Source organism: Syzygium oleosum, unplaced genomic scaffold (assembly GCF_021117445.2).
Source record: "Syzygium oleosum isolate NSW1041296 unplaced genomic scaffold, Sole_v2.1 Sole_v2.12, whole genome shotgun sequence".
Lineage (NCBI taxonomy): Eukaryota > Viridiplantae > Streptophyta > Magnoliopsida > Myrtales > Myrtaceae > Syzygium > Syzygium oleosum.
The window spans coordinates 896,134-922,066 of NW_026607496.1; the positions used below are offsets into that span (position 1 = coordinate 896,134).

At 41.5% G+C, this 25,933-nt stretch overlaps 4 protein-coding genes and 1 pseudogene across 5 annotated transcripts; all 5 read left to right on the forward strand.

Annotated features, from left to right (window-relative positions):
* Window positions 1–830: 830 nt before the first annotated feature.
* On the forward strand, window positions 831–10,407 carry LOC115677011 (FIP1[V]-like protein; annotated as a pseudogene).
* A 963-nt stretch (window positions 10,408–11,370) lies between these two features.
* Window positions 11,371–15,448, forward strand: LOC115677201 (peptidyl-prolyl cis-trans isomerase CYP21-4). 2 transcript variants are annotated; one of them, XM_030600322.2, is made up of 8 exons: window positions 11,372–11,593; window positions 12,293–12,494; window positions 12,611–12,650; window positions 12,770–12,820; window positions 13,856–13,941; window positions 14,505–14,642; window positions 14,740–14,890; window positions 14,984–15,448. In XM_030600322.2, exons 2-8 carry the CDS (start codon window positions 12,343–12,345, stop codon window positions 15,068–15,070), a joined length of 705 nt encoding a protein of 234 aa, XP_030456182.2. In that variant the 5' UTR covers window positions 11,372–11,593; window positions 12,293–12,342; the 3' UTR covers window positions 15,071–15,448. The 2 variants fall into 2 exon arrangements, with proteins under 2 accessions (XP_056172763.1, XP_030456182.2); XM_056316788.1 differs by lacking the exon at window positions 12,770–12,820 and having other exon boundaries at window positions 11,371–11,593.
* A 1,300-nt stretch (window positions 15,449–16,748) lies between these two features.
* On the forward strand, window positions 16,749–18,795 carry LOC130139421 (UPF0481 protein At3g47200-like). Its single transcript, XM_056316367.1, has one exon. It carries the CDS (start codon window positions 17,302–17,304, stop codon window positions 18,592–18,594), a length of 1,293 nt encoding a protein of 430 aa, XP_056172342.1. The 5' UTR covers window positions 16,749–17,301; the 3' UTR covers window positions 18,595–18,795.
* Window positions 18,796–21,127: 2,332 nt separating this feature from the next.
* On the forward strand, window positions 21,128–23,337 carry LOC115677220 (universal stress protein PHOS32). The gene is made up of 4 exons (XM_030600344.2): window positions 21,128–21,568; window positions 22,099–22,208; window positions 22,312–22,430; window positions 22,964–23,337. The coding sequence occupies exons 1-4, from the start codon at window positions 21,391–21,393 to the stop codon at window positions 23,049–23,051; spliced, it is 495 nt and encodes a 164-aa protein (XP_030456204.1). The 5' UTR covers window positions 21,128–21,390; the 3' UTR covers window positions 23,052–23,337.
* A 1,036-nt stretch (window positions 23,338–24,373) lies between these two features.
* LOC115677219 (pectinesterase inhibitor-like) lies at window positions 24,374–25,132 on the forward strand. Its single transcript, XM_056316631.1, has one exon. It carries the CDS (start codon window positions 24,374–24,376, stop codon window positions 25,130–25,132), a length of 759 nt encoding a protein of 252 aa, XP_056172606.1.
* The last annotated feature ends 801 nt before the right edge of the window (window positions 25,133–25,933 follow it).

Below are 25,933 nucleotides of genomic sequence, written 5' to 3' on the forward strand. Positions count from 1 at the left end.
TCCTAATTTTATTTCCCCACTTTTTTTTAATACGATGTGCATAATTATGGATGCTCTTACTTCAATTCATTGATTTTTCCATATTCTTCAAGAAATGTTATTGATTTAGCAGTAAATTAACTAAGAGAATTTAAAATATATATATTTAGTATGAATTTATGACAAATTGAGAATATCAATGAAGAAAGTAGACAATTTTATTTAATTTATGGATTCCTTCGTCTATACATTAAATGATAATTACACAAATAATCCATGAATTTTGATCAAATGTCGACGTGGTCCATGAACTTTTAATTTATTTAACGTGGTCCCCGAACTTTATTACCATATGCAACGTGGTCCCTGAACTTTTAATACGTTAAATGTGGTTCCTAAACTTTTCGTAAATGTTCAATCCAGTCTTTCGACTGTATGGACCCATTAGTTCAGGTCGATGAACAATATTGAATATTTTCATGTAGTTCGGAAACTAAATTGAATATGTACCGGAAGTTCATGGATCACAATATATTTAGCTAAAGTGAAAGGACTGCGTTGTATATATTAAAAGTTCAGAGATCACATTTGTATCATTTTTTGAAAATATTAACTGCACTATCTTTAATAATTAAAATGAATTTTTTTTTAAATAAAGGTAGGAAATGGTCCGTGATAGGGTTTAAGCCTTAAGGACTAGCCTGCGTCGTCGTTTTGCAGGGTTTTGGAGCTGTTCACGACGAGCTCTGACGCTCGCCATGCTTCGAGCTCTCAGTTACCTTCTCCTCGACCCCGCGCCGGTTTCGCGTTGATCGCAGCGCGCGAGCTCGTGCTGCTCTGTATAGCGCGCTGCGTCGGCGCGTCTGCAGCGGCAATGGAGGACGTCGACGATGGTTTCGGAGCTTTGTACGTCGAAGACGTTGAGTTCGGAGCGAGCGAGACCGTCGGCGGCCTGCTCGACCGCCGTGTTCCGCGGGTTCGACCCGTGGGCGGAGAGCAATCGAGTGAAGATGGCGGCGAAGCTCGGAACGCTCGTGGAGGTATTGGGTCGGAGTTGGAAAGTGGTTACGAGTCGAGACGGTTTGAGGCGAGTGATGTTAGAGAAGATGGCGGCAGGCGCGAGGAGGAGGAGGAGCGGGGTAACGGGAGTGACAGCGAGGATGATCTGAATATTGTTGTAAACGATGAGGATTGCCGGGCACTCGCGGGTTTGAGCATGCGGAGCGCGAGGAGCAGAGGCGGGTTCGGTGATGATGCGGGCGGTGATGTCAATGGTGTCGCCGCCGAGAATGGTTTAGGGATGAGCAAAAGGTGGAGTGATCAGTTAATGAATGGAGGGCGGGATTGCAACGGCCCACCCAGTGAAAGAGGAATTGGATTTAAGCAATTGAAGGTAGTCATTGCCCATTGGTTATAATTCATGAAGTAGTGTTTCACATATTTTGTAGGTTGTTAGTTGGTAGTTGTTGCTTTTGGGTGGTGTCTGTAAATTCTGCCTTAATTCACCAAGTTTTGTTGGTTCTTCAGCTATGAAATTATGGATAGTTTGTGAATCTTGTTTTGTTTTGGGATCTATCATAGTAGACAGTGCTTTCCACTTTTTACTGGTTCCAGTGAATGGAGTTGAAGATGCTTTTTACTAAATTAAAGTACGAAAAGTCGCAGTTGTTTAGGAATTCATAGTTTGCTCATAAGGATTCATGATAAGAGGAGTCAAAAGGACGAAAGGGAGAAGTAGTGAGAGTCTTTTGCCATCTTCCATTTTTTCTCTCTTCGATTTTGTTTTTTCTCTGTCCATGATAACCTGCTCAAGATCGCGGTCATATCTGCTTGTTTTTAGCCTCTAATCATGTTTCTATCCGATGCCAGAACATTAACTGCTGCCACATGGATTTTAGCCTTCCGAATGAGCATCTCTGTCATTCTGCCCCTGCTCTTTTACAGCTACCATTGGTTAGATGAACTTTTCTTCTGCTCTCTTTGGCACTAATGAAATTTATTATATGGGCTCATGATGTAATCTTTACTCTTGGATGAATAAATTATAATGTTTACTTTAGTACTCCTTTGGTAGAATAGTTCTTGATCTGGTAAATTTTATGGCTAGCATGTTCAACAAAGTCTACTCTCTTGTTGGGTTGCCGTGTTGCAGTTTAGAGGACCTTGCGGGACTGGATATGCACGTGCAAACTGTTTAAGAGCTAACACATCTGGGGGCATAATGGCATTATCCATGTCAACAAGAGGTGATTTCGAGAAAAATGAGGACCGGGATCATAAGGAAGTTAGTTGCATTGTCCATGCTTGTGCTCCATCTAATTTAGCAGTACCTCAAAAAGGACGTAGTTTTTCTCTTCCCTGGTATAGGTCAGTAGATGCTGTTACAGTTTATTCCCAATCGCTGTGCTTTTCCCCCCCTTAAATGTGTTTTGATTGGGCAATGTTGATTACAAGTGGATGCATACTGTCAGTTGGCTTCATTCTGTATGTGTTTTGTCCCTGGAGGAGTCTGCAGAACAGCATTATCTTAACTAAAGATGCTTCTACTATATGTCTGAATTCTTTTCCTGACGATCATACTTGAGGAATTAGAGGACTAGTCAGAGTATGGTCAAGTGTGCTTCTATTATGCAGCTGCTTTCATATTTCCAGGAACATACTTGATGTAAATATTGATGCACTCAAGGAGAAGCCGTGGAGGTATCCTGGAGTGGATATAACTGATTATTTCAACTTCGGTCTTGATGAGGAAAGCTGGAAACAATACTGTAGCTCTCTGGTAATTATATGGCCTGCGGTTCAGTGCATTGTGCTGATGTCAGACCTTCTTAAAGCAGTACTTTTAACTCTCCTCTTTAAGTATGATTCATTCAGATAGAGTAATAATCTGAAACTTACTGCAGGAGCAAGTAAGGCAGCAGAGCTCTTTGCAGTCTAGGATCCCCACTTACGAGTCTTCAAGCCTCAATCAGGTACTAAATCTGATTGGTTTCTATGATGCCTTCCTACAAATCTCACTGATGGAATATTCAACTCTTTTAGGACTAGTGTTACTGTATAAAAATGGTTTGCCTCGTGGCCCCTACTTTTTCATTTTCCCCAAAGTTACATCTAACAAAATCATTTCAAATTTTTCTGAAACTAACAGCAAAATTACCAAAATTTGTCATAGGACCTCATGTTATTGATTTGTTCTCATGTATCCTCATATTGACTTGCTACTTCTGTAGCCTTCAAACTTACTTGCTTTTTATTCAAAGAAAATTGCCAAAATCAAAGCAAAGACCAAATATCAATTAAGAGTGACTGCAATTCCAAAATGACCATTTAGCCTCTAAATGAGTGTTTTTTTTTCTAGTTATTGGGGGGGGGGCACAATTTCTCTATGTAAAAATGTTTATGGTAATATTTGAGGTGCATTGTGATAATAAATTGGGAAAAATGAAACAGACATGAAAAGGCTACAAAGTGTAATTAAACCTTATGAAAATATTCTTATCAATTGTTATGGCTACAGGTTTATGAACAGGAGGAGTTAGTTCAAAAAGGTATAGCTGATGGAGTTCGTCAAGTTGCATCAGGAAGGACACATGCACCCTCGACTGCAGAATCTCTTGATAGAGAAAGCCTGTTGACAATGGTGTGTATAGTTTATTTGACCTGATCTCCATTTAATTACCATCAAGTAGATTTCATCTAAGTTTCAGTGTAAATGACTATGTTGTGTCATGTCTGCATTTCTCCAGCAAAAAGGCAAAGCAATTGAGGTTGCGGAAAGCCTTGGTGAAAGACGGCCATCTATGGTGCTAAGGCGCCCACGATCATATGATTCTGATGTAGTAATAGAGGTGTGTCTAGAGTTTCATTTAGTCTTGGTGGCAACTTTGACAAATCCTTATTAATTTATTTCTGAGGCAGATTGCTTTACCGGATTCCCCCGAGGATTATTCTACATCAAGCAAAAATGGGCTCAATTTCATGCAAAATACGTTCTCATTGGAAAGTGAAGAACCGCATGCAGATGATAGTAGAAATACTTTCCAGTCTCAGAGAGCTTACAACAATGATGCATTGATGTCTCATACTTTGGATGAAGATCTATCTGTAGATTGTCTGGAAGAAAATGCTGGAAGGTTCGACCAGTCAGTTAAAGGAACAAGGTATGAGAGACTACATCCGATTTTTCAAGAAGCTGCTTTTAGAGAGCATAATGGAACACGCTTTTGAATCCCCTATGCCTGTGAGCTTGATCTCACTGATAACCCTGGACTTTTGTGCCTTGTGTATCACTGATCAAAGAATAAATGAACGCGCCTCTCGGTGTTGTTTTGTACAGCTGTCAGTGAATATGTCCCTTTCAAATCATATAAGAAATGTAAAGCTGGGTAGAGCAATTTGGAACTTACTTCTGCTGGTGGATGCGAGGAACATAATACAGTCTATCACATTCTCTGAGTGTAAAAAAAAAAAAAAAAACGCAGAGCATTAATTTTGGATCAGCACTGTTAACAAATCATGAGCACTGCATATATGCTTCTATGTGTACTAATGTACAGTAAGGTTTAACTTCCTCAGATATTTTCAATTAGTTGAGCTAGTCAGTAATTTTTCCATTAATCTAAACAATGTCCAAGTTATGGAACCCTGGAAAATCTCTTTGACCTTATTAGGTGCTTTGAGCTGACAAATGCATCTAGTCTTGTTGATGTATCGACTTCTGGAGACGGGAAGATCTCTGATGGTGATGGCTGTGACAGTCAAAGGGTGCATATCCAAGATGCAGAAGGAAAAGCTGTAGCTGAAGAAACTATGAAAAAAGCTACTCAAGGAGTCTGTGGCACCTCATTTATGGCAGATCCATGCATATTTCAAACTGAACCATCTCTAGGGGACCGGATTCAGCTTAGTTTGTCTTCACTATGCTTTGAAAGTGAATCTGAAGCATCTGAAGATAGCATTTCCGTTGATCTTGGAAAAAAAGATGATGTTTATCATAGAAGCCTGTCCTTTGGCTCATGCAATGACTTTCAGGACTCAAGTACCTGTGACAAAGCTTCTGTCAAGACCAAGCCAACCAATGGTACAAATAATCCGAGATGCAGATTTCACTTTCAAGTGGGAAATGATGGTGAACCGGATGCTTTCACTGATAGTGATGATGTTGCTTCCAACTTGTCAGACTCTAGGGCCATCAATGATTGGGATGACTTGATGGTTGATCATAGCAGATGGAATAGGAGACAGGATGTGATAGATCATTCTTACGAAAAACATGTTCCATATTCTAGAGAAAGGGTATATGGTGGTGAAAGGTTTGATGACAATCCCATCTATTCTTTTTACAAGTTGTTGGGTAGAGGTCGGCAGATGTCAAGAAACGAGCTCGATCAACATTTCAGAAGGAGTCAAGGTGAAGGGGAAAACTTTTTCAGGGGCAGGTTTAGTGAAAATGGTAAAGATCTCGAAAGGGATGGTAATCATAAGGTGAAATGTAAACGCATGGAGGAGAGGAATTCTTTCTTGCATAGAGAGTTAAGCCAATTAGTTTCAAGGTATTCCATCGACACTGCTGAGGGAAAGGACACTCGATCGGGGCTGAAGAGTGAAGATCTTCAGAGCAATAAGAGAACCAATCATAATGGTAGGTTTCTTGCTAGGCCCAAGGAAGAGCTCATGCTTGAAAACCGTAGAACCTCTCTCTCTTCCACGGAATGGGAAGGGGGTTGTTTGGAGAATAACTCTGGAAGACAATTACTTCACTGGAGAGAAGTGAAGAACTTTGAGAGAAGAGGTGGACATAGAGGCAGTCCCTTATATGATAATGATCCACACATGGAATTGGAAGATGAATGCCAGGAATACAGAGATCACGAGCACCTCTCCTCCCAGCTGTATGGAGAATCTTATGCATCCAAGAAAAGAAGATGGGACGATACCATGTCACCAAGGGATGAACTGGATCACTCCAGATTATTTGGACTGTACAGGAGGTTCTGGAGGCAATCCCATTCTGATGAAGGAGGAGAAAGTCATCGGTCTCATGTTTATAATAAGATTGATGGCGCTGATGATGGTATTACTTTTTCTGGAGATCATGCATGTATGGGGAGAAGAAAACATGGATCCCAGAAATCACTGCCTTGGAGGAATGACGATAAATTCCTTCTGAAGCATCAAGACGATCAATTACATGCTGAAGAGGCGTCATTCTTTTGTGGAAGATCAATAAATAGAGGGGTCAATCCTAAATATAAAGATGCAGATTGTGGGATGGTTGATAATGGTATCAAAGAAGAGAGGAATTGGTACACAAGGTCAAGCAGAGGAAATAGTGCTCTCTTTCTGAATAAAGGATTTCCTGTTAGCCATAAGACTAAGCATGATGAGACCATGTCAATGTCTGGGAATCCAGTTGACTGGTATGTCAGGGAAGGAAAGGTAAAGTCAGGGAAACTGAGGTTAGAAGTATGTATTGTTATCCTTGTATATAATCTCAACTTGAAAAAAAATGGCTTCTTCTTTGTTTTAAATATTTACTGCATGCTTCTTGCTTCTCTCTTTTGATTTCCCTACATATTAACCTCTAAGTGTTTAAAACGGTTGAGGTGGCTTTGTAGTTCTTTATAACACTTCCCTAATATGTGTATTCATGGTTTGAAATTTTCTATTTTTTTTATAAGCCTTTTCGAGTGCAGTCCTTGTCTTTCTCACTTCATTCCCTTTTTCAAGGGCGCTCCGGGGTTTCCCTGTAAACTTCCTTGTCGGCCATCCGAAAGCCGAGTTTTTGGTGCAGGCATTTCTTTGTTTAAATATAACTTGGTTGCTTCTACTAGGGAAGTTTTTTTGGCTATCATTAGGTAGGAAAGCCCATAGGAAGTTACAGCCTCATGCCACACTCAAAGCAGTCACAAAGAGGAATGGGTGTGGGGCCACGCCTCCCCCCAGGGCACCGACCCTAATGGAGCGGATTTTCCCTGCAAGAAAGGGTGGCTAGGATATTAGTGGTCACGGGGCGGGGTAGGTAATAGGTCTCCCTCTTCCCACCCTGCCTATAAGAATTATATTTTGTATGTTTAATTTAATGTAGATGGTAATTACAAATAATACGTTGAATTATAAACTATCAATAATGATATTATTATTGTTTACTTTGATAGATATAATAGATTCAGATACTTATATCATTAACAAATTACAATTTCAAAATATTTGTCTCTTTTATATTGGGGGTTGTTGTGATAAATCTCTGAAATTGCTATGTTAATTTGTAGTTTTTGTTAAATTGATACTTAAAATAATGGCAAAAGAGGGATAAATAGAGAAGATTAACGGAAAAAATATATGTTGGAATTTTAACCACGGTGGGGCAGGGCACCGCTGCCCCACACAAGCTGCCTCGCCCCGTGCCCCCCATTGCCCATCCCTAGTCACACAACGGGACTTGAACCCTGTCCCTTGGATGGTTTGAGAGGAAAAGCTGGTCTGCTAAATGAGCTAGATGAGCTCGATTAGAGTAACAAAGCAAGGCTGGAAAATTTCCTTTCAAATTTCGGGGACACCTTTTATAATTCATTCTTATTTTGTGATCATTTGTTCTTCCTGCTCTTTTGTGTCCGAAATGCTGAATTAGATAGGTTGAGCTAATGAATGAGGAATATGATTCTTGCGACATGAGTGTGGCTCATTCCATTTGTTCCTCAATTAGCTCTTAGCTCCTTTCACTATTGTTATTCATTGCCAGCATGAGAGGTATTGATTTTTTACTTTAGTATTTTGCTCGGATATAGTTGAACTGGAGAAGATTTTTAATTCTTGGTTTTATAAATTGGTATAGTCGTTATCATCAAACTACTATTCTGCGAGTTTTGTTACTGTAGTGGAAACTTTTAATGTTGAATTGTCTTTCGTGTAGACGAGTGTCTGCTTATGGGGTTGTTCATAGGAAAGATAGAAACCTACGAGCAATTTCTAATGCTTGCTCGATTAGCTGGTGTCCACAACGACAGCAGTATTTGTATCTTGCAGTACTGAATGTTAACAGTCTAATATTTATGTAGATATACAATTGACAAAGTTCCCTTAGGGCAGTTGTTAACTGATTTGGAGTTGTAAACACAGAAAGATAGCTTTTTCATGTTTAATTTTATCAATATATGAGTTTATTGTGCTTTGCTTATTCATAATGTCAGGAAACTTAATATAGTATGTGTAATGGGCTCAACTATTTCCCTTAGGCTATCTTTAATTAGGATGGTGAATGACAAGATGTAAGAATGGATATAGGTATCTCCCATCTAATTGACTGGGTGGCTGTGGGATGATTTGGACCTCCATTGATGGTAAGAAAATTAAGGCCCATCAACTTTGACAATATTGACAGTGATAGAATGCATGTGCATCAATGTCAAAGTTTTTTTTTTTAATCAATTGATGTCAAAGTTGAGGGGCAGCAACTTTGCCAGCGCACCCGAGAGAGAGAGAGAGCCATCTACGTGGCAAACAATGATGGGGACACGTTTGTCATGTTCACCATCAATAGTGGCGGTACCTCTCCCTCTCTCTTCCCCCCGGTACTCACAGTCTCTTTAAGTAGATTTTTTATTTTTGTAATGGGGGAATCCTATATGGTCTATATTCCCATCTCCAAGGCCGGACTGGCAATAAAGGTTAAACTCAGACTTATATGGTTTTTTATCCGGTTCAGAGCACATCACCAAACACGAGATGGGATAAGCTATGTCATATCCTATCACATATCTTGGCCACTGGATGTAACCTTTTGCAGTTGTTGTGTGTAATGACTCCTATTAAGTTTAAGTGAGGACGGTAGACTGATCTGCATGATCCTTATATGGGACAATCTCTTTGAGAATCATCCAAGATGCTTCCTCAAATGGCCTGTTTGCAATTACATGACAAGACTTCCAGTTTATTTTGTTGCTGGCACTCATTTCTGTCGGTCTTTTCTTCTATGCAACTAGATAGTATAACTGATAATTTTTCATCTTCAGTAGCGGTTTGTTTTATGAATCTAAGACCATTACTTGGTTGAGCTGACTAGTCTCAGATTTTGGCTTTCGGCTTTCGACATCTCCTTCTTGTACCACGTATACAAAGTTCTTTGTCTTCTCTTCTCAAATTCTACCGTGCATAAGCACCTTGGTTTGTTCCAATAGATTTTCTTGTACAGGTGCTTAATTGAAAAATCTGAAGGAAATCCCAATAACATATCCTCAGTCAAAAACAGCTGCATCAGCTTACGAATAATTTAGAAGAAAAAATAGAGTTGGTGATTAGATTGGTGGTATCTTGAAAAAAGGGCTCTGTAGTAATTTTCTAATTCACTTGAAGTCTGGAAGACTGCAGATGAGTTTGCAATCAAGTTTCTGGTTGAGTTTAATAGCTTAGCCAATCGAATATAGAAGCAAAATTGGTTCTTAGGAATGCATGGACTTGCTGAGGTATGATGAACTCCTGTTTATCTATGTACACGAGCAGTTTCCACATCATATGCATGACCTGCAATATGCTGAGGTAATCCAAAAGTACATGTCTACCTCAGGAAAATATTTGGAAGATGATTTATGGAGGATATTCAGCTATAAATTTTTGGCATCCCTGTAGGTTTTTCTTGCGAAGAGTTGATATATACCGGTTGTATATTTTGGAAATTAGCTTGTTATTTTGCCTGGCCATTCTGTCTGTATCATTTTACTCAGTACTTTGTGCAGAATCATTCTGATGCAAGCTTATGAAAGAGTCCCACACTCAATTTTTATTTGTCTTTTCAAATAATTCACTTGTTATTTTAACATGGCTTGCTATATCTACTGACGTTTTTTTAACATATGGTGTTTCTTCATGGTGATATGGGGTGCAGTCCTCCAGAAGATACAACACACAGAGAAATCTGAGGCACCATGTTAGTAGCGAAAACATGGATCTCAGAGTAGCTGGGGCAGATCCGACTTTGAGGTACAGAAATGCATCACAGAGGAGAGAGGCAGCTGAATCCGGCTTGCCAAATTCTGTGAGCCATCAGGCTGCTAAGAAATGGGTTGACAAGTTGCCGGTTAGTGCAAAAATTGAAGATTCGGAAATTGAGGAGGGTCAGATTGGGATGGAAGAGCCAATTACTGATATTGCTTGGGAGAAGAATCATGTTCCTGGTGAAATAGCTGTGACTTGCAACATGAAGAATGAAAAACAAGGACCTAAAAAAAGTCCCGAGATGGATAAGGATATCAGTGGAATTGACGAAACACGGATTCTTGAGACATTAGCAAAGATGGAAAGAAGAAAAGAGCGGTTCAAGGAACCCCTTACTTACAAAAAGGAAGTCGAAGTGAAAACCGATCACCAAGTTAATTTGATGCAGGAAGTGACTGAAACGAAGCACGAAAGACCAGCTCGCAAGAGGCGCTGGGGTGGAAGTTGAACACCTTATTTGACTTTCTTCATTTCAGATATCGTTGCTGAGTACTAGGAGGGGTGTACATCTTATTTATGCACATTACACAGGACCGGTCTTGGAGATTCAGGTGAAGTCAGAATTCTTCGTCTCAATCTTCGTTTACCATTTTCACCTTTGGGGACATGCCTAAAAACTTCCATTGTCTTCTATGGTTCCAAGAGTTCTACCGATGTGAATTTCAGTGTGATACTCATGTGCATTCGTGTTGTAAATCCTTTAGATTTCGAGATTATGGAGACAGTCTACAAATAATGTCGGGCTCTATCCGTTCCGATCCGACGATGAGCATTCCCCTCCGAGATTGCGGAAACAGCCTGCAGTCAATTTCGGACTCTTACCAGCTTTCGTTCGGTGACGAGCAATAGCTCTGTTCCTTGCATTTCTCAAAGAAGCTACGAGGAAACTTCGCAGCATTCGAGACACCGCATGAAGTAGACGGCAAGGAAAAGGGGCTTGGAGCATCTGAATGCTGCAACTAAAGAGCAAAGACCGCAGATACAATGAGACATTAAGACAGTTACAGTTGGTTACGCAACTGCTATAGTTTTCTTGGAATACAGTCGCATTCTTCGGTTGGAAATCTATTGTATTTGTTACATTGGCTCCGTTTGTTTCGCGGAACGTAAATGAGTGATCGCTTGTATCACTTAAAATAATTAGTCAGCATTTTAAGATTTGATTGCGCTTGAAAGTTTAAGAATTTAATGATACTTTTATGATAAGTTTGAAGACTTATAGAGCACGTGTCTCGTTAAAAAAAAAAAAAAAAAAGTGAGGAGAAATATCAAAGTCCATCGCAGCCGTCCGTTGTCCGTTGCGCAGCCCCAGCTGACGGCGACGGCGCGACGAAAGTATCGGAAAGTGGGGGGGTCCACCGGATTTTTTTTTTTTTGTCCAAAAAACTCAGCCCAAAAAAAGGAAAAACGGAAATGGGAAATGGAAGGAGAAGGGGAGTGCGACTCTTGTTCTTCGAGAAACCACTCGCTCACCCCCCACCACCTAATCTCCGATTCCCTCCTCGCTCCCATCGAATCCACCGCCCGATCCTCTCCATCTCCGGCCTCCGTTGAAAGCGAAGGTCCGCCGGCGGCGGCGCCCGCCACCTCCCTCCTCCTCCTCCTCCTCCGACGACGACTTCAGGTACGCCCCTCCGGCGATCGCTTCCCTTGCTCTGTGTGATTCAGCGTCGCCTCCTGACTGCGCGGAAGTCGATTTGCTTTGTAGAGGCGGGGGGAAAGTCCTCGGTTCCCGAGTTTTCCCCGCCGATCTGAATCGAAGTTCGTGTGGGAGCTTTGTAACCGGCTAATTTCGTTAGTTGACCGGGTCGCGGATCGATGCCTCTCGTGCTGCTCGTTAGCCCGCTCCCGTTTGTTAGTAGCGCCGGCTTTTGGTTGGTTTGGATCTGGGGAGTCGGTGAGTCTGAGGAGGTTAGGGGGCTGCACTAGCTTGTTGGACTGTTTTCTTAAGTTTCTCTCGATTTAGTGATTTCTCGATCAGAGGCGAACAATTTCGCAGAATTGATGTTGTGGGTTTGGCGAACTCTCGGATTCTGTTTGTAGAGTCGTGTACGGATAATTAGGACGTAAACTCTGGGGATACGTGGGATGGTTATAGTTGCCTTTGCATAGGCACTATGGATATAAATTGTTGCGATGGCATATATATTGAGTGAAGGTGGAGTTTTTGAATTCTCATGTTGAACTTACGAAATTTAGTACTTGGGTTCGTGGAAATCCGGACAACTATGAACTAAAGTTTGGCACCATCGCGTACTGTGTTGTGGACTTGTTTATGCTGGTTTCCCTACAATATAGTTAGCGGCAATTTGTTGTCTCGCAGTCTTTGTCGACTGGCGCTGGGGTGAAGAGTTCGGTGGGAATTTGCATCAAATGGCGAGGATAAAACCCCAAACCCTACTTCTTCAGAGTAAAAAGAAGAAGGGCCCTTCTCGCGTCAGTGTTCCTGTGATGATTCTGTACTGCATATTCATTGGGTTGGCCGTTTTCTCCTTGTTTGTTACGTATAGGCACTGGTCAAGAAGGTAGGATTCTACACTCCCCCATACCCCTCCCTTTGATGACTCAGTTTCTTAAAATGATATTGTCTACAGGTTACTTATTGCCCAATACTGAGGTTAAACTGGTGATCGTTTTTCAGGTCTGTGGAACAGACAGGCACTGGCTTAGCAAATTTTGAGGTAATATCATCTTTTTTCAACTTTCTAATGAGTAAAAATCTTGAATTTATCTTTTCAGTTTGCCGCTTTCGTATTGATATGATGAAATGTGTTTGATTTATTATGGTTTTATATTTTAGGACACAGATGCTGCTGTAGATTCGAAGAAGTACGATCTTCCTGGTTATGCTGTAAGTTTTTTTGTAATTCTTTGCACGAACATGCTCGTAGGACTCATGGCATATAGAGAGGAAGAATTATCACACGAGATAAGCTTTCCACATCTTGTCGTGATGAGGCTTACTGCTTCTCAACCTGGATGACTTCTCTATGGGGCGAGTTGAGATGGGGATCACTGTGTCCATTCCTGCCCTGCACCTCAAGAAGCTGGCTCACTAATTGCCCCATGCTTGGTAGGGCATGCGTGGAGCTTCTGTTAAAGCCCCATGCCCACTTCGCAGGAATAAATCACGCACAAGTCCTGCCCTACTTACCCTGTAACTATGATAATTTAACAGTGTATACTGTACAAAACTCATGAATCTTGAACCTTGTTATGTTAATGCAGAAGAGAAACATTACTCTATGTGAGATGATGAGGAACTCTGCGATTATATGTAATTTGTGGAATATGGAGTGGAGGCAAACAGTTGTTTATTAGTCAAGTTTATAAATAATTGAAAACACATTATATGTTGTTCAAGCAATGCAATAAGCTACTCCTAGATATGAACAGATCTCAAAAGAAGAAGAAGATATGTAAGATTGTATCCATCTCAAGCCTCAGAGAGAGAGAGAGTCTCACACTCAGATTGCCTAAATGTCAGATACTTTTATACGGTTATGTTCATTAAGCTAATAAAGTGGAGATCTTTAACAACATATGATGGGCAATGACTTCTCGAACCTGTCCGTGCGTTTCCCTGAGCATGGGGCTGTCTTGTTTTGTCGAGTTTGCAATATGCCCTGCATGATGTCAACCTGTCCTGGTGTAAAGGGTAAGATTAGTTGCGGCCCCTTCCCTGAGTGGAGCGTTACTCTACTTCACTGTAATTAGTGGTTCTAAGGATTTGATATTGAGAATAGTGGCGTTGAAACATGTGTATCTCTCTTTAAGCAATATTCCCGACTCTGCAAGATTGCTGAACTTATGTGGTCCCTCCTGCAAATTGCAAGATTTATTATCCTTTTCTTTTTCTGATTAATTTTTCCTATTTTTTGTGCAGATTTTGAATACATCAAAAGGTGATATCGTTGTGGAGCTTTTCAAGGATGGTGCCCCTGAGATTGTGGATAAATTCCTTGACTTGTGGTGAGTGTGTATCTGAATATTTAGTCATGCTCAGTGGTCAAGATCACAGACTCAAGTCTTTGCAGCTTAACTTAGATTTAAGAAGAGCCCCATGAATGCATTATTGCTCATCAGCTGATTTGATGGCTGTTTAATCTTGATTGATTTTTTGTTTATGTGCTTTAATATCTCTCTATTTTCTCCTACCTCTTGAGTTTGTTCAGAGTGTGATATGTGTCAATTCAACCAGTAATGTTTCTTGTGGAATTAGTCATCTAACTGTGGATTCAGTAGCAGCGGCTAAATATTATGCTTTTGCTGCTGAATCCGTACCGTTCTTATACTATAGGTTTTGCACTCCGTGATTGGATGACTATTTAGTCCTTGTGCAGTGCCATTGCTGAATACATAATTACTTGATGAAACTTCATTTTGAATCCTTTGGTAAATGTAGTTCACTTTCAAATTATTAGAATTACTTCCTGAAGTGAATGACAAAGGCAATATTGTTTGACTCTAGCCAATGTTTTCAATGTACACTCTCATATTATGCGCACCAACAGCCTGAGCTTGGATTTTTGCAGTCAAAAAGGGCACTTCAGAGGCATGCCTTTCCATCACGTGATTAAACATTATGTTATTCAAGGAGGGGATTTCCAAGGTCTTGGAGCGGCAGAAGATTGGACTTCCCGAGGAAAGCTTCGGGGCAAGCTCGTGACGAGGTACCTTGAATTGATGTGAATCATCACTGTAAGGTCTATTTAACTTTTGTTTTGTATTTTACATGATCACTTACTTTTTTCTCTTCTTAATGTGCAGTCCTAAGCATGAGGCTTTTATGCTTGGTACTTCAAAGAGTAAGCAAGACAGCAAGAAATTTGAGCTTTTCATCACAACTGCTCCCATACCGGATTTGAATGACAAGATTATTGTCTTTGGACGGGTAATCAAGGGAGAAGATGTGGTGCAGGTAATTTCACTTCTCTGTTCAAGAGTTGCTTGTTTTTTATTCCAATTCGAGATACAACTGCGCAATTGGCCCATTATGTTTGTTTTCTATCAGGAAATTGAAGAAGTGGACACAGATGAACTATATCGGCCCAAGTCTAATATATTGATATTTGATGTAATTCTCAAACGTGAAGTATGAAGCTTTAGCCAAACTGGTGACGTGTGTTGTTAACATGTGCTCCTCTGAGATTTTGCTAACCAGGATACAAGTTTTCTGAGGCAGACCACATTCCTCGGGACTTGTTTTATCTTCTCCGACAGGTGTATTACTTGCATTGTTGTTTTCAGGATCTTTTGGATTTGTAGCGCTTTTCCTTTCTCTTTTTGTTTCTTTCCGGGGTGGGGGATAATTTGTGGTAGGGATTAGTTTCTCTTTTCAGTAAAAAGTACAGGGAGCTTTGATTTGTGGAGGGAGCGGGAATGCAGAGTTAGGTTCAGCATTACACGAACAATTGTGCTGCTGCATCTTTTTGCTTGTATTTTTATCATTATATTCTATGAAGTTTGTTTGTTCTTTGTTGATACGAGTGTGAAACCACGGAATTCTTATGTTACCTCCTTGCTGGGGAAAATATCTATCGGAACCTGCTTTCCAATTTTAGTTTCTAAGGAGGTATTTTTCTTTTAATATCTTTAAGCTCTTCAATGGAGCGAAGGGAGTAACTCGAAAGCGGATGGAACTTGACTCTGGTTAAGAATTATCAAGAACATGGATTAGCTCAGTTGCTTATAACTTAATAAGTTTTGGTTCAACTCAGAGACTCTATCATCCAAGGTCGGCCCAAACTTATATATGCGAGCTCTTCTTTGCTCCAAACTGCTTTCTAGTTAATGGGTCACAAACGTATATTTCCCCACGAAGTCTAGATACTCATGAACCACAAGAAAACAGTCCAAAACCTACAAGCTCTGAAAGTCACCTCTCTCACCACCATGGAGCCACCACCGAACATCACTGTTGCCGTTAGTGAAGATGCAAAGTACAATGGATGCTAATAACGCTCTTTTCGAAGAGAATAATCAGATTTTTAAGGTCTAATAATAATCTTGCCAGATAAATATAAAAAAAGTTGATTCTTGAAAGGGTTTTGGTTACAAAAACTAGCAGTTTCACATAGCAAGCTGGTTTCATCATTTGAAGGGGCAAAGTGTGTTCGATTTGAGCCGGCCCATTTCTTTACGAAGCATCCCACTTACCGAAAAGAGGCAAAGAACTGTGACTTATTTCTGTCTGATGACCGTGAAATGTTATTGACTTTGACAGCAAGCCGTGGTACAGTAATGGTATCATTGCAGCCTTGAGACATGTCACGCCGGATTTGTTCATTTCTCATGACTGCATTCACTCAAGTGAGATCCCGTTCCCATTTCTACATGCTTTGCTTTAACAAATTAACACATTTGTTCTTGAATTCTCCTCTAAGTAATCGGGTACTTTTAAATTGAATAAAGTTGCATTCTAGCTGCTTGGAAACTATTCAGAAGGGAATAGAGGTTCCTTCTTGTTTGTCTAAATCAATCTACTCAAGTTACCTTTGATTCCTACCCATCTTTGGACAGTTTTCACGGTTATCTTGCATATTAATCTCCTTGGTTTTACCGCTATCCTGAAGCTATTTAGGGACAACAATTCCTCGAATTTCATTTAGGGCATAACATGACATGTCCACCATATGAGATCAGATTGTTGTTTGGTGGGTTATTTAGCAAAGCGCATTCAACTGTTTCTTTAGTTGATTTGAGGTGATTGCATCGTGTCTTTTGAGTTTCAGTTCGGAGGTTTGGTTTCTAGTTTCAAGCTCCAACATGTGAAGCATTTTCTGTTCTCTCTCATGCCATTGTATGTTATCCATGATGTTGATGAACTACTCGACGTCATCTCGTGAAATTAGTCTCATTGATTTTATTGCTATTAGTTTCATAATGGTGAATGTCAGTTTTTTTTGGCTTCACTGTAACTACTGCGGTAGTCTTGGTATTTTGCTGCATCATGCATTGTAGTTGGGGCTTCAGTAGATTTTTTGATTATGCAGCCGTTTCGATAACCGATATGATCTGAAGGAACTATTTGAACCAGTTCTTCTGTATACCATAATCCAGAGTACCTAACCTCGCTAATTAACTTTTATACCTCTGCTTAAGGCATAAGTACTTAAACTGACGCATGAACTTGGATGTAGTGCAACCAGCTGCTTTCATTTCTCCCACTTAATGGCAGCATGTATCGATTTATTTGACATGCCTTGTTCGATCCTAACAAATGAGTATATTGGGTCCTTCAGACGTCACTTGCTGAGAAGAACATAGAGCTCAAATCAAGATCATGTGGAAATAGCTCCTCCAGCGAATGATCCAAATAGCTTAATCAAAATGCAGGCACAGTCAGCGGCCCGAGACCATGTTTCGGTCGAAATTTCTCATACTGAAGATGACATCGTGTCTTCCATTCAGGGAAAGATGGAGGTCATTTCATCCTCAATCAATATCCGCAGAGTGCCCGAGCGACTGCGCGGGGAATATAGCAGGCACTACCTCCCGCAATTGGTCTCTATCGGACCTTATCACCGAGGCAAACTGACTTCCATGGATGATCACAAGTGGCGCTACTTATTTACACTCCTAAACCGAAACCCCGACATAGGATTGACCTTGGACAAGTGTGTGAAATCGCTCCGAGAGTTGGAGCACCGAGCGCGTCGGTCCTATGAAGGAGATATAAACCTCTCCAGCAACGACTTCATTGAAATGATGCTTGTCGACGGTTGTTTTATCCTTGAACTCTTCATCAAGTGCTCGAACCGGAGCCTCCGACGTAGGAATGATTCTCTCTTTTGCACTCCGGGGAAGCTGTATGACTTGAGGTGCGATCTGGTGCTGCTGGAAAATCAGATTCCTCTGTTCGTTCTTCAGCGATTGTTTCAGATCGTGCCGATTCCGAAACAGTGCACACATTCCCTGTACGATCTTGCCTTTCGGTTCTTCAAGAGTATGATCCCCGGAGAACAGGAATATCTCCGAGAAAAGCTCAACGAAGAAGCTCATCATTTGCTCGACTTAATCCACAACTGTTTGATACCAGCGAATTACACGAAGAAAGATGCACCGACACGAAATGGTCTGGATAAGCATGCAGTCGAACTTCAAGTTGCCGGAATCAAGTTCAAAAGATTGGTGACTAGAAGCGTGTTAGACGTCGAATTTAGCAAAGGTGTCCTCTATGTCCCGGCTCTGAGAATCAATCCGAGCACGGTGATCCTTTTGAGGAACCTAATCGCCCTCGAGCAAAGTCGGTGCGTTGACACGCCATGCGTGACTTCTTATGCTAATCTCATTCACAAACTAATGTCCTCGGAGAAGGACGAGAAGCTGTTCTGCGAACAACGCATAGTATCAAACCACTTGGACGGCGACGCGAAGGTTTTCCAACTGTTTGGCGATCTGTGCAAGGGTCTGATCTTACAGGATTATCACTACGAAGAACTCTGCGTACAGATGAAAGAGTACATCGACAGGAAAAAGCGCAGGACATCGAAGTGCAACCAGAAGACTGATCAACAAGCAAGTAAGCAGAGCACACTCATCGTCCTGGTCATCATCGTCCTAATCATGATATTCATCGGGACGCTGTTCTCTGCATTGTCATTCTTCCTCCACCATAACTAGCACACCCATGGACGCGAATGAGCCGCTTTGTCGTCGCATTATGTTAGCTCCTCTTTTTCTTTCATGGGTTTGAGTTTCTGTTGCTTTACGCACAAGTAAAGTGTCGGAGCGAATGTTGCACATCCGGGTCTTGAAAGTTTCACGATCAGAAAGATGGATCGATATAAACAGCGAACAACGTCGTCGCGAGTTCATTGTCTACTCGTTCTGCAGAAATTTCCACTGAAGCAATCGTTTCTTGCTGAAAAAGAAGCAAGCGGCATTGTTTCATTTCCATGCTTTCAAGAAATGCTCTCATTGTAATGTCCCCGTGACCAAGATGTTTTGGGCTACGGAACAAAGCTTCAAAGCAAAATGACCAAAAAGGAATAGTGTAGATGCAAACACAAATTTGGCCTTTTTGTACTTGTGAAAAATAAATGTTTCATTCCTTATTATAAAATTTCAAGATTACTAACAAATGTCCTACCTTATTTAACTGGGTCCAGATTGGTTCACACGGAGATCGGGTAGGTTCCAAGATGAAAATTTGGGGAACCGGCCTTGGTTCTTAGGAAGAACCGATTTTGATCTAGTAGTCTTTTTTATCTTTACTTTGTTTATAAAAAAAATGGATACGTACGTTAGAGATGGATTTTGAACTTGAGAAATTTAGGAAATCCATCAATGTCTTAATTATTGTACCGCAAATTATTGACATGATATATTTTTCTATAATAGTTCTTATGTTGCGTAAAGTTAGGCACGGTTCCCGAGTCTACCCTAGAACCAGCAGGCTTTCAAAAATTGAGAACTTATTTTGAGTTCCGAGCACCCCTATGGGATCAAACCTCCTCCAACACAAAATTCACTTCCGCAAAATTGATGGGCCAAAAAAATAAAATAAAAAAAGGCACAAAATTGAATAAATAATAGAGAAGACATTGGAGATGGTGGGCTGATCCAATTTTGCTTAATCGTGTTATTACAAACTACTGATCAGTTTTAATTTTTTTTTTCTTGTGAATATTATTAATGATCAGCTTGGGCCAACCTAGCTGTCCACCTCAGCAATCATTACCTGAAAATTAACAAGTTTGGCACCATCCTTAAATTCAGCATCCTTCAATAGACTTGAATGTTATTCAACTTTTCTTAGTCTTGGCACCATCCTTAAATTCAGCATCCTTCAATAGACTTGAATGTTATTCAACTTTTCTTAGTCTTATCATATACTGAAAATAGGGTCAAGTAACTTTCAAATTGTCTTCGAGATTACGTTTTTGCAATTTCCTCGTGAATAATTCGAGGGGGTAGAAGCTGTAGTCAAAGTCAACATCACGAGCGTGGGCCCAGAATTTTAAATTCTTTCTTTTTAAATTCAGTTTGGTCCCATGTGGACCCTAAAAGATCTGCAACTTGCAGATAAGATGGGGGTTCCGGTATAGGGTCAATTCGGTCATTAAAATTTTTGAATTGAACATGATGTATGACTTGGATTTTATCAAGAATCTCATATCTGGCCACAATTATTGGACCCAATCATAATATCACCAAATGTCAGGCACCTCCTTGAAATTTCGAAAAAAAGGGGGGAAAAGCAAAAATAAGGAAAGTATATGGCAGTTGTCAATGTGACTTTTGGAATGAATGCATATCCCGCATTTGGAAAATAGGTGAATTGGAAGATACATGGACCAGGGAATAGGTAACTTTTTCTTTCAACTTTTTCTAACTAGCACGAACAATTAAGTTAAGCCCGTTTGGTAATGCATGCATCGAAATTATTACATCAACTTAAAGTTGGGTGACATAATTTTTTAAAAGCTTATGTAAGTTGTTGCTACAAATTTGAAGAATCCATGAGGCATTTGCTAAACATCTGAAAAGGAACTGCAAAGTCTTTTTCATGATTAAAGCCATAGCGAAAAAAAAAAATAGATTGTGCAAAAACGGGCTTTATTGGTTGGCATATTTTTTAGCAGAAGAAACTTAATTAGTTTTGAAAGATTTTCGCAAAAATATTTTATCGGGACTTGTAGTAAGAGCATAGTCAAGTATTATTTTCTTATTGTCCGACAACTGTTTTTTGGAAAAAACAAGAAGAAGAGGAAAATGTTAAAGGGCGAAGAAATAGGGTGAGATATCAACTTCCCTTCTAGAAGAAGGACCAGGAAATAAATTACACAAATAGAGGGGCATCAGGGCTAAAAAGGAAAAGAAAAACTCTAGCCAAGTGGGAAGGACCCCCACATGGGCCCCACCTCACACGCATTCGGACCGGCGCCCGTGCAAAGTACAGATCACGTTCCGACAAAACACACGCACCACATTACTCGGTCGTGTCCTACGCTCAGAATTCAAAACATCGGGGAAATTATCCCCTACGTCTCCGGCGCACGTACACCCCCTCCTCTCTCCGCCGTCGGATCCTCCATCCATCGCGCGAGGTCGACGCGAACGGTGGGATTTGCGGGAGCGAAGACGAAAGACGACGACGACGACCCAGGAGGAGCTGATGTGATGATGGAGGACGACGACGCACCGCGCATCGCGCTGTCAAGACAGACCACGCATTTGCCGCATTTGCGCAGCGCCATCATCGTCCCTCGTAAAAGCACCTTCCTTTGGGGGGCGAGTCTGTCTTTCTCGTGCATCATCGTCAGCTCCTCCTCGCGCGGCCTCTCGATCTGCCTTTGTTATCCGACCCCACGAGACCGAAAGGAAGAGATAATCCAAGAACTGGGTCTTGGTTGGGTTTGAGGGAGAGAGACGAGAGAGAGAGAGAGAGAGAGAGAGAGAGAGAGAGAGAGAGAGATGGAAGGGGACAGGAGAGTTGGAGTGGCGGTGGATTTCTCGGCATGCAGCAAGAAGGCGGTGAAGTGGGCGGTGGACAACGTCGTCCGCGACGGCGATCACCTGATCCTCATCACCGTCCGCCCCGAGGGTAACTACGAGGAAGGCGAGATGCAGCTCTGGGCAGCCACCGGCTCTCGTAATACAATCTTCTCTCTCTCTCTCTTTGTGCGTGCGTGTGTGTGGGGATCAGTGTCTAGAGATCACGGTTGATATGACGTCGATCCTTGTAATATGTTCCACTTTTGCAATATTTTTTTCCTTCTTCTTCAGCTAGAAGAGCTGTTTTTCAAAGAACTGAGACGGAAGATAGATTAGATGGAGATCATGTATAAGAATACACTCTGCTCGTTTTTTCATCGTGGGTTTTTCATTTTTAGTGGTTGTTTGTTTGTTTTTGTTCTCTTTTGTTCCAAGGAATGGATCCTGGCTCTTTGTTCTGAAGTTCCTTTCCCAGATAAGTTCGTGATTGTTTATGTGTTCTTGGTTACGACATCTGGATTTCATGGCAAATGAATTCAGTTGACCTGGAATGGACCCTAAAAGAGGAATCTTTATCTTGAGAAATGATCTGTTTCTTGATTCTATCATCTTTTGGATTACTTTAGTTTATTGATCTCTGTGTGTGTGTGTGTCATTTGGGGTTCATTCATTTTGTTTTTTGGGCAGCTCTTATCCCTCTGAATGAGTTCTCTGATCCCATTATCATGAAGAAATATGGGGTGAAGCCTGACCCAGAGACGATCGACATCGTCAGCACTATTGCTAGGCAGAAGGAGGTAAATTCTGAATCTGGATTTATAATCTGACCTTGCATTTTTGCATAAGCTGTATATCTGTCTTATAGAAAGAGGACGATTGATTCAATGTCTATTTGTGCAGGTTGCGGTGGTTATGAAGATCTACTGGGGAGATGCACGTGAGAAGATCTGTGAAGCGATTGACAAAATCCCCCTGAGCTGCCTCATAATTGGAAACAGGGGCCTCGGCAAGCTGAAGAGGTACAATTGATTGCATCCAACTCTGACTCCTTGGTGCTGTTGAATATGCATTGGCATGTGCACCGATATGTGCTAGGATAAAAATGGTTACTCTTGCCTTGTGGCTCAATTGATTGGCTTGAACTCGATAAAGATGCTGCTAAGATCCATTCTACTGATGACATGTCTTGACAAGACGAAGCATGATGAGGGCAAGGAATAGAAACTAGTGTTTCGTGTGGAATCTAGTGCAGGTGTCATTAATCATTTTTTACCGGCTTAGTCTGTTTGCTAACACACTTCTATCATATTAAAAAAGGTCACATTTACTGTCTAACATCATTCTCGTAGAACAAGAGAAAATTTTCCCTAGAAGTGCTATTTATTCTTGATTTGCCCCTAAGGAGGATCATTTAGCTGGGAAGATGTAGCGTCCGATTTTCTATGCTAGACTAAGTGGCCTCAAGTTGATTGTGCAATTGGGATGCTTCTCTTCCTCTCTTTGAATGTTTTGCTGAAAAAACTGATGCAGTTTGTCTGTCATATTGGTGCAGGGCCATACTGGGGAGTGTGAGCAACTATGTCGTGAACAATGGATCTTGCCCTGTGACCGTCGTGAAGAGCACAGAACACGATAACTAATCGGTTCGCATACTCTTCCTATGATTGATGAAGAAATAAATTCACCTGCATTCTCTAGCTGATTGGATTCCTAGTCCTTGAGGATATCCAGGATGGAAACCATGGAAAGTAAGTTTTGCTGTTGCGATGCTTCGGCAAAGTTGTAAGAATTTCATAGTTGGTGTATATGCCTTTCTTCAGTTTCTGCAAAGTAAACTTTGTCGGACCGAAAAAAAATTTGATCATGGACAACTTTGGGTGTTGGATAGTGGCATTTAATTTGCAGAGGCGTAGCTCTTGGTTATAATCTCGGGGTTGCTTTTCATGGCTTCTCATCTCATTATTAGTTCTTCCATCTTAAGCAGGGGTGTGATTTGTTGAGTACCTCAAGCCTCTCATCTCTGAATTATGTGTGTGCATATATGTTGGTGATGAGAGGGATTTTCTAAATGGATTAAGGAAGTTACTTTTGAGGAGGGAAAGTTGTACAAGTTCTTCTCTTTATGAAAATTGAAAGGACTTGAGCCGTTCATTTAATCAAATGAAACGACATGAATACGTGATTCTGCACAGCACTAACTCGCAGTTAGAGATAGTAGGTGACTGCTGTACCGGCACCATGCTCTGTATGCTCTGTATCGTGTTTGCACATGTTGCTAGCGGATCATGGAAGCTTCAGAGTTTAGCTGCTGTGGCGAAATTGCTTACCGGATGTCTTGCTTTTGGTATCGAAGGATGCCATGTGCACAGATTTGGGCCAATGCACTTAGACTTGATCGTGTGCCCGGCAGCAATTTGCTAGCTCAGGTGACCCCGAAAATGTATGTCAATTTATTAGCTAGAAGCCGGCTTGGGCAACAAGTCACCCTCGGACACGTGGCCCGATCTGTGTCCCGATCCACCCATTTGACTACACCTAGATATAAAGAATGAGTAGCTGATCAACGATCAGGCTAGGGAAAACCGACACGTATCGGTCTTAAAATGGACAATCTTGGTATGAGTTTCATCAGATGTACTTCGGTTAATTTTAGTAGGTATATTCTTGGAACGATGTCACAACCTGAGAACCTGAACACCATTGTTAGCATCCGAGAAATGAGGCTGAAATATCTCAAAAACCAGAGACACATACATTCCTCCTCGTCCTGTATTCATGCTCGGCTACTTATTTAGGAGGAGCAAAAGATAAATCTAATCCCTTTACTCGCAACTCTTTTATCTTAAATCTCTACAATCGCAACTCTTTTATCTTAATCTCTACAGTCTCTTATCCTCCATTTTCCCCCGTTTTATCCTCCTTCCGAATCAATTGAAGGGCGCAAAACTAAAAGTGGCAACTAATGGAGAACAGGAACATTAGAATCCTTCTCACGATGTCATTCTTCTCTTTCATTTGGCTCAACCCTGCTGAGGCGATCTGCGTCCCTCGCAACTCCACTCCCGTCGGGCCATCTCCGTCGCCTGACTCTCCTCCAAACTCCAATGCCTCCCCATCCCACGAACCGTCTCCATCGCCAGAATCGATTCCTCCTCGACCCTCCATGGTTGCTCCTCCACAAAGCTCACAGGCTGCAGATGCCGATCCTCCACCAACCAATGTAGAGGCCACTACTGTGCCCAGGGGCAGCCTAATACAGGCCGGAGGGGCCGACCTCGCGATAAAAAAGTTGTGCGACACGACTGATTACCCCGGCCTTTGCGTCTCCACCCTCTCCCCGTTCCTGGTTGGGAGCGCACTGTTGGCGGAGCCCATCGCGCTGCTCCAGACAGCCATTAAGGCAGCGACAGCGGAGACCAAGCTCGCGATGATGGTGCTAGGCAGGCTCATTGAGATGTCGTACGCGGACGCCAAGACCTTGATGAGCCTCAAGGACTGCCACGACAACTACAGCGACGCACTGGACAACTTCCAAGCCGCAATGGATGCAATCCCAAACCGGGACATAGGGACCATAAACAGCATGCTGAGCGCGGCGGTGACGGACTACGGGACATGCGAGGATGAGTTCTCGGGGGGGAGCTCGCCGATGGCCGGCCACGATAGTAAGCTTAGCCATATGGCTGATAATTGCCTGGCCATTGCTTCCTTGATCAAATGAGTTAGTTCTTGGGTGTCCATTGAGATGTCCTGTAATATAAGATCCAAAATGCCACTAAAGTTAAGGAAACACTTTCTTATTCTTTTCAATAGGATAATGAGTCTTAGGAATAAGAAGCAAATACATACCGTACAGGAATTGTATGTTTCTATACGATTACAATGTATATGATGAGTATTGTAGTCTTGTGAAAGTGGCTTTTATGTAATTAATTGCTAATGGGTTCTTTCATGTATGAGAAATTGTAGAAGTTTTTTGTACTGTTGTACAGGAAAATTGTATTTATGGAGTAATTGGGTGATTCATTGAGATTAGCAAACGAGAATCACTCCCAGGCCATTAGTTTTTCTCCACACTCTGAGTGATTAAAGATTAGGAGTCCGACCCAAATGGGCTGCTCAAGTGATAAACGTGCCCGTCTTATTGGTTCAAAATTTAGGTTCGAAACGCTGCAATTACGCATGCTCTTCACCAGTATGAACCGTGTGCTCCAATAATTATTGATGTGCAACAAGTGAGGGCCAGCGAAATAGACTGGGCATTTGAGGATATCGCCAGCCACAAGTGAGGGCCAGCGACCTTCACTGGTTAGAGGTGAGCCTCGCCTATGGTCGGTGCTGAAAACTCTTCTAACATGTGCCGAGCTCGTTGTCCATGGAACGAAATTAGAAATAAACTGTAGATTTAAACCTGTATGCACAAGGAGTGAAATTTTGATTGCTCACCAGCCTCACGATAACTCAATAGGTTGACCTGTCTATTTCAGATGGCCTGGAAAGCAATCCATGAATTGATGATAAA

Excerpts from the sequence above, each read along its gene's own strand:
- LOC130139421 (XM_056316367.1), top strand. The coding sequence starts at position 17,302 with ATGCAGGCACAGTCAGCGGCCCGAGACCATGTTTCGGTCGAAATTTCT.
- LOC115677220 (XM_030600344.2), top strand. The coding sequence starts at position 21,391 with ATGGAAGGGGACAGGAGAGTTGGAGTGGCGGTGGATTTCTCGGCATGC. Across the intron at positions 21,569-22,098 it reads CTGGGCAGCCACCGGCTCTC|CTCTTATCCCTCTGAATGAG; the intron begins GTAATACAATCT and ends TTTTTTGGGCAG. Across the intron at positions 22,209-22,311 it reads CTATTGCTAGGCAGAAGGAG|GTTGCGGTGGTTATGAAGAT; the intron begins GTAAATTCTGAA and ends CTATTTGTGCAG.
- LOC115677201 (XM_030600322.2), top strand. The coding sequence starts at position 12,343 with ATGGCGAGGATAAAACCCCAAACCCTACTTCTTCAGAGTAAAAAGAAG. Across the intron at positions 12,495-12,610 it reads TATAGGCACTGGTCAAGAAG|GTCTGTGGAACAGACAGGCA; the intron begins GTAGGATTCTAC and ends ATCGTTTTTCAG. Across the intron at positions 14,891-14,983 it reads AGGGAGAAGATGTGGTGCAG|GAAATTGAAGAAGTGGACAC; the intron begins GTAATTTCACTT and ends GTTTTCTATCAG.
- LOC115677219 (XM_056316631.1), top strand. The coding sequence starts at position 24,374 with ATGGAGAACAGGAACATTAGAATCCTTCTCACGATGTCATTCTTCTCT.